We start from the raw sequence: 15,491 nt of genomic DNA, 5'->3' as shown, positions 1-15,491 counted from the left end.
ACAGGATCTTGTTTTCCCAAATGAAATGTCTCTCTTCTTTAATTCAGCCTCTAAACTCACTCTTATCTGAGGAGTTGTTGTGTGCAAAGTTGTCCCCTGGGCAAGGAGCAGCTATGCAGGTTTCAGGGCAAGGTCAGCTCTTCAGCCAGGCGGACAGGTGACAAGATCTCTCTCAGGCGGGGATTTGCTCCTCTCTCCCTTCTCCCCTCTTGTTCTCACTCTTTTTCCCAGCCAGGATGGCACACAGGGAGAAGGGGAAGGACATGCCTCTAGGAGGACTGCCTGCAGATGGGAACAGCGGAGTGCTTGGCCAGCTGCTCCGGCATCACCAGCTCCAGAGTGGCTTGAATCTGCGATGACCCAATGGCGGGGAGTTGGCTTTTCAGCCTCAGCTGCTCGGCCTCTGTGGACACCCAGCTGTAGAGGTCACTCACAAAGGATTTCATCGGTTTTCTGGTCTTGCCTGACATGTGCACCTTGTCCTGGTGCAGGATTCTGGAGACATACAGGGAGTGGGAGCATTTCTTCAACAGGCTGCTCCTTGCTGGCTCTATTGTCTCCTGCTGCCCTTCCTGAGGCTGGAGCATCCTCCACTTGGGCTTTGGGTGCATCCTTCTGCATAGGGGCCATTTTCTCCAATGAGCCTGAGCTATCTTCTTCCTGCCTGGGCACCTGCCATGGCTCCATTCTGGAATGGCTCAGCTCACTTCAGTCCCTGCCACTCCTGCTGCCCTCTTATATATTGGCTGGCATGCAAATGAGGGGTGCTCATTGTGACAGACCCCATTACCCAACTATGCATGACTATGATCAGTTCCTTCCCCTATGTGAATGAAAAAACCTGACTGTTCACTGGCAATCAAGATGCTACAGCACCTTTATGGGCTTATGTGCTACCCCACAGAGATTAATGGAGAATAATTATATGTTAGTATAATTAAAATATTCAGGGATCACCAATGAATAAATGATTATTCTCATAATATTATTGATTTACAATCAATTTGTTAATTATCATGGACTTACTATCATTCAAATCCAAACCCTGTACTGAATACAAAATTATTAATTTCCTCCTGGGTGTTTCCCATGACATATCTGAGTGCTTCACAAACAATACATTTATCTTCACAGCACCTGTGGCAGGGGACATGGCATCATAATCTCCAGATTGCAGACTGGAAACTGAGGTACAGAGTGATTAAGGCCAAAATGGTCAGAAGTGTCCTCTGGTTGTGGGTGCCCAGCTGGAGACACTCAGGGCCTAGTGTTCCAGAGCACTTAGCACTTTCCATATTCAGAGCAGAGTTCCAGTAGGTCAGCTATGGTTGTAAATGCTCAGCACCCCCTGCAAATCTGGCCCCAAGTGTCTCGTGTTGGGCACCCAGAAAGTGAGGCACACACCTCATGGCCAGCTGTGACATGCTTGGTTTAAGTGACTTGCCCAGCATTGCACAGGATTGTGGCAGAGGCAGGTAAAGAATCCAGTTGTCCAATCAACTTCCATGACCAGGAGACCATCCTTTCTCTTCCTGACACTCCTCCCATATTCTGCAGCAACAGAGGCTGGGGTCCTACAGGGCACGTTTCTCTGTGGCTCTGTCTCTGGTTTATTCACTCTGGAGTTTTCTCTCCGTTATGAAGGAACTGGCTGGATCTCAATGTCATGTTTCTATGGGGGTTCATCAGCTGTGGCCACCGGAGGGCTCTGTTTAGTGATCCGGGAGAGGAGGCTGCTCTCTCGGTCTCGCTGTTCAGCATGTGCGGTGTTGAGCTTCCTGGGTCAGACGGTCATCAGCGTTGCTGCTGCCACTGCACCCTGGATGGGGGCTTTATGCGGGGGCTGCACCCAGCCCCTGGGCAGCCCCGGGCTCTGCCGACACCAGCCCCTGAGCCGGAGCCTGCAGGTGAGGGGAGAGACCCGGGGAAAGGGCCGGGGCCGAAGGGGAAAGTGACTGTGCACCAACGGCCCCTCCTCGCCCCAGCTCTGTTCGCGGGGGTCTGCGAGTCCCAGAGCTGCTGCCCCCGGCCCCACACCCCTGCTCTGCCCCCCTGAGCGACTGCAGGAGCCGAGCCAGCGCCGGGAGAGCGACCGGCCTGGGCCGGGCCAGGGACCGAGTCTCCTAGCCCGAGGGGAGGGGGGGGCAGGAGGGAGACAGGAGCAGTCAGTGGGGAGGGAGGTTCCCGGCTCCCAGCCCTGCCCAGCCCCGTTCCCTGCAGCACCCCGGGCAGATTGACTTTCCTGGGACAAGGGGAGGCGCAGGGAGGGGAAAAGCCAGTTCCTGCCTCTGCTGGGAGAATGTGCTGCTCTGGGGATAGTGTCAGGGGGATCCCCCAAAGCAGCTCCTTTGGTCCTGCTCTTTTCCAGAGTTTGGTTCAGACCTTCTGCTAGTCCTGTTGGGTTTTCCCTGTGATAAAGCGACCCGGCGTTTTTCTGATATCCCAGACTCTTCAGGGTGTCTCTGCAGCAAAGAAAGCTGTGGCAAATCACAATGTAAAATGCACTAAAGCCCCATGCAGGAGTCAGTCCTTCAGCAGAGCAACAGGACAGGGTCCGGGGCTCCTGAGGAGACTGGAGTTAAGAAGAGCACAGTGTTAAAGGACGATTCCTGGATCCTTCCAGACACATCTCAGAGACACAAAACGGCCTAGGGATTTGGGTCTCTTCTTGGGGTAAGTCCAGACACAGGCTCCTTGCTGAGCTGATTGTGGCGTGTCTGTACTGAGGGGAATGGAGCCCCTCTCACCGCAGTGTTCTTTCAGTGGCAAACCCAGTGATGATGGTGGAGGCAGCTAACTGGAAAGCTGGTTTTCAGAGCTGGGGGCACCTGGCGTTCCCTCAGGAGCCAATGGGAGTGGCCGAAGCCTAGGACCTCTGACAATCCCGGCATGCATAGACATTCGCAAGTCCGCCAGGTTTTTTAAAGATTTTGGGTGTCTCAGCTCTTAGGAGCCAGAATTGAGTCCGGTTCCAGAACCGCTAAGACCCCATACCCTCCGTTTGAGTAGTGGGTGCTCAGCACATCTGAAAATCCGGCACAGGGTGTCTGAAATTGGGGGCCCAGCCTCAGCAGCTCCCTTACTTCCCAACATGGCTAAAGTGGGACGGGTCTGGTGCCTAGTGGGTGGGTGTGTGCCTGCCTGCATGCGTGCGTGGAGGGGATTTACAGAGTAAGCCTGTCCTGCACTCACCCCACAGCGGCTGTTCCTGTGGCTCCTGTCTGTTGGGGTTGGGTATGTTTGCAGTCCCCCAGTGGGTGAGAGGGCAGCTGGACTAAATTTGAGAGAGTGGTGCCCTAACCCCGTGGAGTCCCTTTGCTGCTCTGTGCCTCAGTTTTCCCATGTGTAGAATGGGCATAATGATACCACACTTCGAGCACTCTGAGAGCTATGGATGTACAGTGCTGGGTATCACTGATATCTCTGTTTTTGAAAGCTATGCTTTAGCTCAAACAGAAGCTCGGCTCTCTGAAATTCTCTGGCTTGTGTTATACAGGAAGGGAGGCTAGATGACCGTAATGGTCCTTCTGGCTTAAAATCTTTAGTCACTGATCTACCTCCAACACAAACTTCATATAATTTAAAAAAAATCAGAAATGACATCGTAGCAAAGAAAATGTCGTTGGTCTGTGCTTATCTGCACCAGCACCAGGGATAACTTCTCAGTGCCTTCCTTGTTTTTAAGACGTCAGCACACAACCTTCAAGCAGAAATCTCCAACTTACACCTGTTCCTCAGAGAGCCCATCCACAGTACCACCGCTCCATGATCGTCTCCACATGGTAATCACAAGCTCACCTCACAAAAACTCATCCCTCTCTTCCTTTTAAGTTTTATACTTCCTGGCCTTTTAAGTAACCATTCAGTTGCAAAGATAAAGTACCGCATGGTGTTTGCTGTACGATAAATGCACTGTCCAACACAATTAGTAGGAGATAAGGACTCAGTTTTTCCAGTTATCAGATGTAGATGTAAAACCCCACAGATCTTTCCCCTTTTCTCTTCCGTTATTAAATATTGAGATAAAAGCCAATCACTGGTCCCTTCCCCATTGCCATGAGGGGAGAGAAATTAGCACTTTCTAGTTATTTATAAAAGAATGAACCAAAATCCCCTCGGATTTTACCCCTTTTCTCCCTTATCATCAAAACCGTGATATAAAATCCCATCTCTATTCCCCTGCCTGCCCAGTCCCCAGTTTGAAATGCAGGAACTTCTGGTTTGGGAGAGAAAACTGTTGTCTGGGGTCCCCAGCCCAAGTGGGGCTGACTGTTACAGCCTGCACAATGATCAGCTCTCCTCTCACATGTGATGATAACGTTGCATCCCCCTTTACATCAAACAGAATCGGAGAGATTTGCTGATTAGGGTCTGCACGGGCGAGGGTGTGCCCTGGCAGTGCTCATCCGCAATCTAGTCTTTCGGTGCTGATGTAGGACTTATGATCTCTTTGACATTACATGTCCTGGCTCTCCAGGCCTTGGATTTTATGGGACAGACCAGGAGGCTGTCACTTAGCAAATATAACTGGCTTTTGAAACGAAACATTTACTTTGTGAGGAATTCAGAGTCTCTTGGGAAACAACTGGAAGACTAGAGAGCAGAAAAGTTTTCACTGGAGCCGTATTTTCAAAAATGTGGGGCACATCCCCCCGGGTGTGTGTGTGCAAAGCATTAGTTGGGGATGGAACATGGAGAGGTGTCTCAGGTTTCATAACCCCTCTCCCCCAACAAACCCCACACAACCAAGTCGTTAGGTGTCCTAGTGGCAAAGAAAATCTGTAAAATGTGACCCGAGTGTGACTGATGCAGATGCATTGCTCTGAGTTTGCAGAGTGCCTGAGACAAAGACTCTGAGCTGCAACCTGCCCTGTGCATGTCAGTGGTGCTGACTCGGAGGCTATTGGTGATGACTGAAATGTCAACATCAGAAACATTAGAATCCCTGAAAGAGTCTTTTTTGAGTCAGCTCTTTTCTAGGGGTCCCTCAGAAATTGTGACTGTTTGTGTCCTGGGGGGAGGCACCAGGTTTACGCTGTAACTAAAGTGTCCAAACACTTTCCCAGCATCGCAGTGATGAGATGTTCTGTCTGCAGGGAGAGATCCGGGGGGATCACGTTGTGAAATAGACTAACGCCCCTTCTGAAATCATCCTCTCTTCCCTTGTCGCTCTGACAGGCTGCAGAACAACATCCACATTACACTCCAGATCGTTCCATCCTCCCAGGGGATGGGGAAGTGACATGTCTGCAGCGGAATTGATGACCTTTGAGGAGGTGGCTGTGTATTTCACTGAGGAAGAATGTGCTCTGCTGGACCTGGGTCAGAGAGCCCTCTACAGGGACATCATGCAGGAGAACTATGAGACCGTGACCTCACTGGATAAGGATTCCTGTCCCCTCAGGTATTAGAAATTGTAGGGCCTCTAAAGTGCCCAGGTTTTGCTTCTGTTCTGGATTTTTCTTTGATTCTTTTCCAGCTAGTTTCACAAGTTTGGAGATGAAAAGCAATGAAACCGGCAGAACCTTGTCTACACTACAGCTGCTACTGGTTCAGCTGAACTGATGGGAGGGTTCGTTTCTTCCAACATTCCCTGGTGAAGAGTCTGTCTTAAATCTCAGGAGGTTCAGACCCTCTAGTTCCCAGACACCACGTGAGAAGGACTGGCCCCTCCACACCTCCTGTGGGACAGGAAATTCTGAGACACAATGGAGATGATAACCTACCCTCAAGTTTTCAAGAGGGAAGAAGGGATTGTATTTATCTGTCTGTGATTCACAATCACTAAAATGCATAAAATCTCTCGTTTGGAGAGAGCGCTGATCTCTGGAGATTGAGTAAGAGGCAAGGGGATTGGTCATGCTGATGTGTTGAAGTCAGCAAGTCCCCTAGTGTATGGTGATCACTGGGTTAGATTCTCTGGCCTCTGTTGTGCAAGAGATCAGATTAGATAATCATTAAGCCTCCTTTTCTGCCTTGAAATGTATCAGTGCCTGTGATATGTCAGGGTAGAAGCTGGGCTAATGAGCAGCTGTGTCACTCCATTCTGCCACCTGGTTGCCTTTTAATGCCTTGCTCAAGTATGCAAGCTTCTGTGTGTGTGTGAGAGAGAGAGAGAGAGAGAAACTGCAGCCTGCCAGCCACACTTGGGTTACACTCTGGCTCTCACCAGCCTGGGTTGTACTGTAGGGTGACCCCAACATACCCCCAGTTTTAGTTTTTAACCCCAGAAAGGTGTGTCCTATACTGTCCAGCCCTCTCCTGGACAATACAAGTTATATTATGTCCATTATTCCTTTAAAAAGAGTAATATACACACGACTTGTCACCCCAAATGGAATTTCCCAGACACTTCAATGTAAACACACTGGATTAGATAAAACAACAATACAAGTTTATTAACTACAAAGAGAGAGCTTTTAAGTGAGTGACAGTAATGAGGCATAAAATGGTTACAAGGAAAATAAAGATAGGACATTTACTAATACATAACTTAACAAATTATATCAGATTCAAGCAAAGTTTCTCCCCACATGTTTTCATGTCTTAGTGACCAAACCCTGTAGGTCAAGACCCTTCTTCTAGAGCCCAACAAATGCTTCCTTTGTCTCTTTAGGTGCAGAGAATGTGATAGGGAGAGAGAATGGGTCTTGCAGTGATTGTCCTTCCTTTTTATTGTTTCAGTCCCCCTTTTGAAAAACATTTCCGGCTGGGCACCAGGAGACAAAAAGGCTATGTGGAAGGATATTCCCTGCTGCTTTTTTCTTACCTGTTTGAGTTTTCTTTGTTCCCTGCTTGATGACTCTGTTTACTGCTTCAATGAAAATTAAGTACAGCACACATTGCTTTGTTTAGGACAGACTGGTTTGCCAACTTCTGTTTGGGCAGGGCTGTGGGGTTTGGAACATGTGTTAAGAACACCATACAGGGGAATCTTATAACTTACGTACAATGTTGCCACACACATTTTACCAGGACCATGCTGATCAGCAAATTATGAGTTTTCAAATGATACCTCACAAGGCATATTTTGTACAAAAAATATTACAACAGTGTGTAGGGTGTGAACACAGGGGTACATTCTGTCACAACATCCTACAAGGGGAACAACACATCCCCCAGCAGGTGTCTGATTCCCCTAAAATGTCTCTGTGACCTAGATTTCATCCATCCATCCAGATCCTATGTCCCTCAGCACAGAAAAAGGCTTGGTTCAAATCAGGGAAAGTTCTTTGTAACAAATATTCTCTGTATCAACAGCAATCCCTGGTCTCCCCTGGTCTCCTTTCCCAATAGCAGGATTTGCAGTTCCCAAACCTGCTGTGATCTCCCAGCTGGAGCAAGGGGAAGAACTGTGGTTCCCAGGTCTGCAGGGTACTGAGGAAAGTGAGATCTCCAGGGGCACTTGCACAGGTGAGGAATCAGTTATTCTGACACAGAAATGTTAAGACAAATAAAAAATTGGGATTCCCACAAGGGCCCTGTGAGCTCACCAGGGTCTGGATCATTCCCAGCAGTGGCTAAATGCTCACGGCATGAGGCACCAAGTCTGGCTGCCCTCTAGTGGTACCTGCCTTGCTTCTGACTGTTCAGGTGGGAGGTGGAAGCAGAATGGATCCTCTCCTCTGGAGAAGGGTTGTGGAGAAGGTGGGGGGAAGATTCGGAGCCTGATTTTTTCAATTGCCCTAACAATTATTTTGGGTTGTTTTCCCCTTTCCTATTCCCTTTCCCACAGCACAGGGAGTGACTCCTGTCTGGATTCTCTCTCTGTCCCAGCAGGCCATCGGACGGTGAGTGAGACTGAGGGTGGGAACCCTCAGCAGGAAGGTCCTGAGCAACTGGAACCACTTGGGTCGGTATTGGCAAGATCTGAAGAGGATGTTTCCCACAGTCAGTGTAGACCAAAAATAGAGGAGAGAAGCCACCTAGTGGAGGCACTGGGTCAGGATCCTGGGTTTTCAGGACCTGAAAGAAATTATAATCCAACCGAAAATCCACATGAGAGAGAGTAAATACACATGCATTGTGTGTGGGAGATGCTTTGGGCAGAGCTCGGACCTTATTGTACACCAGAGAACGCACACGGGAGAGAGACCCTACAGTTGCCTTGAGTGTGGGCAAAGCTTCAGGCACAACTCCAACCTGCTCCGGCACAGGAGGAGCCACACGGGGAGAAACCCTTTATCTGCCCTGATTGTGGGAAAAGGTTCATTGGTACCGCTGACATCAAGAGGCACCAGAGAATCCACACGGGAGAGAAACCCTACAATTGCTCCGAGTGCGGGCAGAGCTTCAGCCGCAGCTCGAATTTCCTGAGGCACCAGAGAACCCACACAGGGGAGAAGCCCTTTCAATGTCCTGAGTGCGGGAAGAGCTTCCGAGAGAGATCAGACATCTACAGGCACCACGGAATCCACACAGGGGAGAGACCCTACCAGTGCCTCGACTGTGGGAAGGGCTTCGCTGTGAACTCAGACCTGATTAGGCATAAGAGAGTTCACACGGGAGAGAAACCCTATCAGTGTCTGGGGTGTGGGAGGAGCTTCAGCCGGAGCTGCCACCTGATTGCACATCAGCAAACGTACATGGCCTATAAGGCCCCGATGAGCAGAGGGGGGAGTGAAAAACACATTTGCTGATCTTCTCATATGTCAGGGGAATTCAGCTTTGGCGTATCTGTCCGCCTGTCTCTGGACGCTTGTCCCTAGCTCCTCTCCCCCTCCACTACCACTGACTGGCCCTACAAATGCCACATCTGCTCTCCTTTTGCTGGCCTTGCTGTGTCGAGGTTCCTTTCCGGGATGTTTCTTTTGGGGTGAGGTGTTAGTGAGGGTAAGCCGGAGCGGTGTAGAGATCTGATGTCAGCTGGGTATAGAGCAATGCTTGCAACACAGATCTGTCAACTGTCCTGCTACTGCTGACTCTACACTGTGCTGCTGCAGCTGCTGGGAGGATCCACAGGTTAGGCTGGGAGCAAGTGGGGTTAGGAGACCAGGAGAAAATACTGTGGGGAAGGTCAAAAGGACTTGAGACTTGATTTCACCACCCCAACCCCTGTAATGACAGTGCACCCTGGAAGTATTGGCTCACCTAGCCGCCACAATCCAGCCAGACTCAACCCCTGGGCCAAGGTCCCCGCTGTGCTTTGTTCTGCCCAGCTTCCAGCCCCAGCTGCTACTCAGTAACTGTCTGCTGGGTGAGGGTTTGGGTGTCAGCTCAGCCCATGGTTAGCAAGAGAGCCCAGAAGGTGCACCCGGATTAACAGGGGCCTCTCCCCACCTTGGATGGAGCAGGGGAGATGAGACCTGAGGGACTGAATGTTTTCTCAGAGGGTCCCCACATTAAAACAATCTCAGGGCTGATGGGCAGCTGGCTCCACGGGGTGGCCTGGAGCCATGGATGGCAGCAGTGGGCATGTTTCTCTGGGACCCTGTCTCTGTCTTACTTGGTTTGGAAGCTTCTCTGTGTTTTGGTCAGATCAGTCATGTGTTGTGTTTTCCCAGGTGAGCACAGAGAGGGGGCTTGATTGCCCTATCAGAGGGCCCTGGCTATTGCTTAGGGAGAGGAGACTGCTTTTGCATTACCTCTGTTCAGTCTGGGCAGAGTTAAGCTTCCTGGGTCAGATGGTGCTTCAGTACTCATGACCCCTCCCAATGTACCCAATCACCATGTCAGAGCCCGGGCTGAGCAGCTCTGCTCCCCAGTAGGGTTTGTGCAGGGAGAGCCCTTCCCTATCGCCCCTCTCTGCTCAGCCCGGGGGACTCTCTCTGGGGGCTGGAACCAGCCCGTGGGGCAGACCCGGGCTCTGCTGACACCAGCTCCTGAGCCGCAGACTCCAGGTGAAGGGAGAAACCTGAGGGAAAGGGCTGGAGCTGGGCAGGAAAGTGATGCTGCACAAACGGCCCCTCCTCGTCCCAGCTCTGTTCTCAGATGGGAGTCTGCAAGTCCCAGAGCTGGTGCCCTCCCTGACTCCACCCCCCACCCTGACTCTGCTCCCCTGAGCGCCTACAGGAGCTGAGCCAGCTCCAGGAGAGCGAACATCCCAGCACCGGGCCAGGGACCGAGTCTCCCAATCTGAGGGTAGGGGAGAGGGGGCAGTAGGGAGACATGGGGAGAGACTGGAAGGGGCAGCAGAAGCAATAAGTGGGGAGGGAGGTTCCCAGCCATGCCCAGACCCATTCCCTGCAGCACCCCGGGGCAGATTGACTTTCCTGGGACAAGGTGATGAGCAGAGATTGGAAAAGCCAGTTCCTGCCTGTGCCTTGTCCCTGCGCTGCTGGGGGAATGTGTTGCCCGGGGGACAGTGTCAGGGGGGATCTCCTAAAGCGGCTCCTTTGATTCTGCTCTTTTCTAGCATTTGATTCACAGACTGTTACCAGGAATCTCTTTTCTGCTGTCTTTTCCATCCCCTTTTGAAAAACTCAATTTGATTTTCAAACCTCCCGGCAATGCCAGCCGTACCAGGGCTGTCTCCCTGCTCAGAATGGGTCTGGTTCTATGTGGCTTTTCACATGATCTGGCTGCTTCAAAGGTGTAATGACTGACCCAACAGGTCCGTGGGGGTGCAGGTGCCTGTGCAGGAACACCCGGATATCCCGATTGGGGTCATGGGTGTGAAGCCCTAATCTCAGGTCACTGAGTCCCAATGTGTATATTTGTGTAGGAGAGAGACCAATTTTTGGGGGGAGGCAATTTGACTCCCAATCCATCATAACGAGGTGTTCAGCTCCTCCTGGGTACGTGCCCGTTCCTTTCTGGACTCAGAGGATAGACAGTCACAGGTGACCCTGAGTTGATCAGTGACTCTGATACCGCCTGGTCCAGCAGAACCCTTGGCAGAGGAGAAGTCCCCTATCAGCCTCTCCTCATTGCTCCAGCCCCAGCTGCTGGGCCTGAGGCCTCTCTGCCAGCCTGTTGGGAGAGGGATTTGCTTTATCAACCTTTTAATTCACTTCTCCTGCTTCTGCCGCAACTCAGCTGGACAGGCTGGTGAAGCTGGTTGTGCTGCCTTGAGGAAGTTGCCAAGACATTCCTCTCTCAGGTTCCAACTCACCCCATCACCAGAAATGTCAGCTGACTCCTGTATGAATCATAGAAGATTAGGGTTGGAAGAGGCCTCAGGAGGTTATCTAGTCTAATCCCCTGCTCAAACTAGGACCAACCCCAACTAAATCATCCCAGCCAGGGCTTTGTCAAGCTGGGCCTTAAAAACCTCTAAGGATGGAGATTCCACTGTCTCCCTAGGTAACACATTCCAGTGCTTCACCACCCTCCTAGTGAAATAGTGTTTCCTAGTATCCAACCTAGACCCTCCCCACTGCAACTTGAGACCATTGCTTCTTATTCTGCCCCTGTTTCTCACAGGGCTGGGCCACAAATGGCAATCAAACCACCAGGAAGAAAGAAGTTCTTTATTTCTGAGATAGGAAATGATTATATAAAATGACAGGGGTTAATACAATGCTCAGCATTTGTATTTTATCAGCCAAGAAGCCATGCTGGGCACTGACTGCTTTTCAGCAAAAGGAAATCAAGGCAGAGAGGATGTTCCTGGCCCACTTACATTGCCCTTTGGCCTAAGGTGCCTGGGTCACACCGTCAGCTTCAGGCAGGGGCAGGGGCAGGGTGTGTTATTAGCTACATCATTAGTAGTTTGTAGCAAAGTTCCTGTAACACAGAAACCAAATCAGATCCCAGGGAGCTATCCAGGGATAACCCCATCCAGCTACCACCTCTTACATTGTAAATCTTTCTCCCTACACTAGGCTTTTAACACGTTGGCTCAGACCCACCTTCAAAACCCACCTTTTCTCCTAGGGAAGACCCAGCTAATAGTTTCTGTCTGAGGTGGGGTGACAGGCACTGCACATGGTGTCTGGCTGAGGCTGTCCCACTCATTTATACAAGGGCCTTATAATGTTCTCTGTAACATTCTCCATCCTATTCCTTATCTACTGGCTGAGATTCCTTTGCTAGCATTTCTGACTGCAGCTGCAGGCTGAGCAGAGGTGCCTGTTGAACTGTCTGCAATGCCAGTTCCCCAATCACTGCACTGAGAGGAGGATTAGCAGAGCTCCCCTGCAGGCAGCCAGGAGAGGCCCTGCATTTCTGGGGCTATTTCTGGGGCTATATGAGGCAGACTGTGCCCACTGAAATGATCTCACACCCAGACATTGCAGGGAGGGAGGGGGAGGAAGTCCTCTTGAAGGTTAAGTAATTAGAAGGCAGGCTAAGAAAAATCCCAGTTTATTATAATATTGTCAGTTATTTAAATCAGCATTTTATTCTGGCATCAGGCACATTCTCTTCTGTTTTTTGAAAGGCCTTATTGCTTTAGAGTAACAGCCGTGTTAGTCTGTATTCGCAAAAAGAAAAGGAGTACTTGTGGCACCTTAGAGACTAACCAATTTATTTGAGCATAAGCTTTCGTGAGCTACAGCTCGCTTTATCGGATGCATACTGTGGAAAGTATAGAAGATCTTTTTATACACACAAAGCATGAAAAAATGGGTGTTTACCACTACAAAAGGTTTTCTCTCCCCCCACCCCACTCTCCTGCTGGTAATAGCTTATCTAAAGTGATCACTCTCCTTACAATGTGTATGATAATCAAGGTGGGCCATTTCCAGCACAAATCCAGGGTTTAACAAGAATGTCTGGGGGGAGGGGGGTTAGGAAAAAACAAGAGGAAATAGGTTACCTTGCATAATGACTTAGCCACTCCCAGTCTCTATTCAAGTTAATTGTATACAATTTTGCAAATGAATTCCAATTCAACAGTCTCTGGGAACTCTTCTGGCTCTATCAATCTGTTTCTTCACTTCCGCAGGTAGGTATTATAGCAGCTCTCCAACACCACTTTCTACAAGCCATTACCCTCTGATCCCACTGAGAGTTACCAAAAGAAACTACAGCATTTGCTCAAGAAACTCCCTGAAAAAGCACAAGATCAAATCCGCACAGACACACCCCTGGAACCCCAACCTGGGATATTCTATCTACTACCCAAGATCCATAAACCTGGAAATCCTGGGCGCCCCATCATCTCAGGCATTGGCAGGATTGTCTGGCTATGTAGACTCCCTCCTCAGCCCCTACGCTACCAGCACTCCCAGCTACCTTTGAGACACCACTGACTTCTTGAGGAAACTACAATCCATCGGTGATCTTCCTGATAACACCTGGCCACTATGGATGTAGAAGCCCTCTACACCAACATTCCACACAAAGATGGACTACAAGCCGTCAAGAACACTATCTCCGATAATGTCACGGCTAACCTGGTGGCTGAACTTTGTGACTTTGTCCTTACCCATAACTATTTTACATTTGGGGACAATGTATACCTTCAAATCAGAGGCACTGCTATGGGTACCCGCATGGACCCACAGTATGCCAACTTTTTTATGGCTGATTTAGAACAACGCTTCTTCAGCTCTCATCCCCTAATGCACCTACTCTACTTGCGCTATATTGATGACATCTTCATCATCTAGACCCATGGAAAAGAAGCCCTTGAGGAATTCCACCATGATTTCAACAATTTCCATCCCACCATCAACCTCAGCCTGGTCCAGTCAACACAAGAGATCCACTTCCTGGACACTACAGTGCTAATAAACAATGGCCACATAAACACCACCCTATACCGGAAACCTACTGACCGCTATTCCTACCTACATGCCTCCAGCTTTCACCCTGACCACACCACATGATCCATTGTCTACAGCCAAGCTCTGTGATACAACCGCATTTGCTCCAACCCCTCAGACAGAGACAAACACCTACAAGATCTCTGTCAAGCATTCTTACAACTACAATACCCACCTGCGGAAGTGAAGAAACAGATTGATAGAGCCAGAAGAGTTCCCAGAAGTCCCCTACTACAGGACAGGCCTAACAAAGAAAATAACAGAACGCCACTAGCCGTCACCTTCAGCCCCCAACTAAAACCCCTCCAACGCGTTATTAAGGATCTACAACCTATCCTGAAGGATGACCCAACACTCTCAAAAATCTTGGGAGACAGGCCAGTCCTTGCCTACAGACAGCCCCGCAACCTGAAGCAAATACTCACCAGCAACCACATACCACACAACAGAACCACTAACCCAGGAACCTATCCTTGCAACAAAGCCCGTTGCCAACTGTGCCCATATATATATTCAGGGGACACCATCACAGGGCCTAATAACATCAGCCACACTATCAGAGGCTCGTTCACCTGCACATCCACCAATGTGATATATGCCATCATGTGCCAGCAATGCCCCTCTGCCATGTACATTGGTCAAATTGGACAGTCTCTGCGTAAAAGAATAAATGGACACAAATCAGATGTCAAGAACTATAACATACATAAACCAGTTGGAGAACACTTCAATCTCTCTGGTTACGTGATTACAGACATGAAAATTGCGATATTACAACAAAAAAACTTCAAAACCAGACTCCAGCGAGAGACTGTTGAATTGGAATTCATTTGCAAATTGGATACAATTAACTTAGGCTTGAATAGAGATTGGGAGTGGCTAAGTCATTATGCAAGGTAACCAATTTCCCCTTGTTTTTTCCTTACCCCCCCCCCCCCACGACGTTCTTGTTAAACCCTGGATTTGTGCTGGAAATGGCCCACCTTGATTATCATACACATTGTAAGGACAGTGATCACTTTAGATAAGCTATTACTAACAGGAGAGTGGGTTTGGGCGGGGGGCAGAGAAAACCTGGATTTGTGCTGGAAATGGCCCAACTTGATTATCATACACATTGTAAGGAGAGTGATCACTATTACCAGCAGGAGAGTGGGGTGGTAAACACCCATTTTTTCATGCTTTGTGTGTATAAAAAGATCTTCTGTACTTTCCACAGTATGCATCCAATGAAGTGAGCTATAGCTCATGAAAGCTTATGCTCAAATAAATTGGTTAGTCTCTAAGGTGCCACAAGTACTCCTTTTCTTATTGCTTTAGTGTGTCTCTTGCTCTCACTCTCCACATCACTGGGGCCCAGTGTGAGCTTGGCCTATACCCAGAAGAAAGGGAATATTTTCTTCCCCTTGAAAGGGACTGGTTGGGAATGGCAGATCAGCTCCTCGGTCTCAGAATTGTAAAACACCACCCACCCCACATCATAGTCCAGAGACACCCCGACCTTCCTGGGGCTCACACTCAGGGATAGAAGTCTCTTTCGGGAGATGGGAGCCCAGAGCTGACTCCCTCACTGCTGCAAGGCCCAGAACCCCTCCTGGGGTTTAAAGCTGATCACTCCTTTCTTCTCCACAGACTCCCTGGGCCCCCCCACAGTCCAGTTTTCCCCTGCCCCCATATCTGCCTCCCAGTAGTGTCTCCCCACATTGCCCAGCACACATTCCTCAAAATCAAATCTCTTGTGAGTTTGGGACAGGTCCTTCCACTCAACATCCCATTCCACGGATTTCTGATCTGGAGACACCAGGACCCGGGGATTCTCCAGGTCCAGGGTCACGGCCT

General features: G+C 49.7%; 1 protein-coding gene and 1 long non-coding RNA gene across 5 annotated transcripts; one reads left to right on the top strand and one right to left on the bottom strand.

Moving 5' to 3' along the window:
- Positions 1-269: 269 nt before the first annotated feature.
- On the bottom strand, positions 270-611 carry LOC142069206 (uncharacterized). Its single transcript, XM_075119718.1, has one exon. The coding sequence runs from the start codon at positions 609-611 to the stop codon at positions 270-272; it is 342 nt and encodes a 113-aa protein (XP_074975819.1).
- Positions 612-1,601: 990 nt separating this feature from the next.
- On the top strand, positions 1,602-12,299 carry LOC142068364 (uncharacterized). 4 transcript variants are annotated; one of them, XR_012665020.1, is made up of 6 exons: positions 1,602-1,907; positions 2,369-2,673; positions 3,686-3,782; positions 5,179-5,404; positions 7,261-7,413; positions 7,736-12,299. It is a non-coding gene; the product is annotated as an uncharacterized LOC142068364 (long non-coding RNA). The 4 variants fall into 4 exon arrangements; XR_012665018.1 differs by lacking the exon at positions 3,686-3,782 and having other exon boundaries at positions 1,608-1,907; XR_012665019.1 differs by lacking the exon at positions 3,686-3,782 and having other exon boundaries at positions 1,610-1,907; positions 2,447-2,673.
- The last annotated feature ends 3,192 nt before the right edge of the window (positions 12,300-15,491 follow it).

Source organism: Caretta caretta, chromosome 14 (genome assembly GCF_965140235.1).
Source record: "Caretta caretta isolate rCarCar2 chromosome 14, rCarCar1.hap1, whole genome shotgun sequence".
Lineage (NCBI taxonomy): Eukaryota > Metazoa > Chordata > Testudines > Cheloniidae > Caretta > Caretta caretta.
Note: the sequence above shows the minus strand (reverse complement) of the source record. Positions and strands in the feature narration are given on the sequence as shown.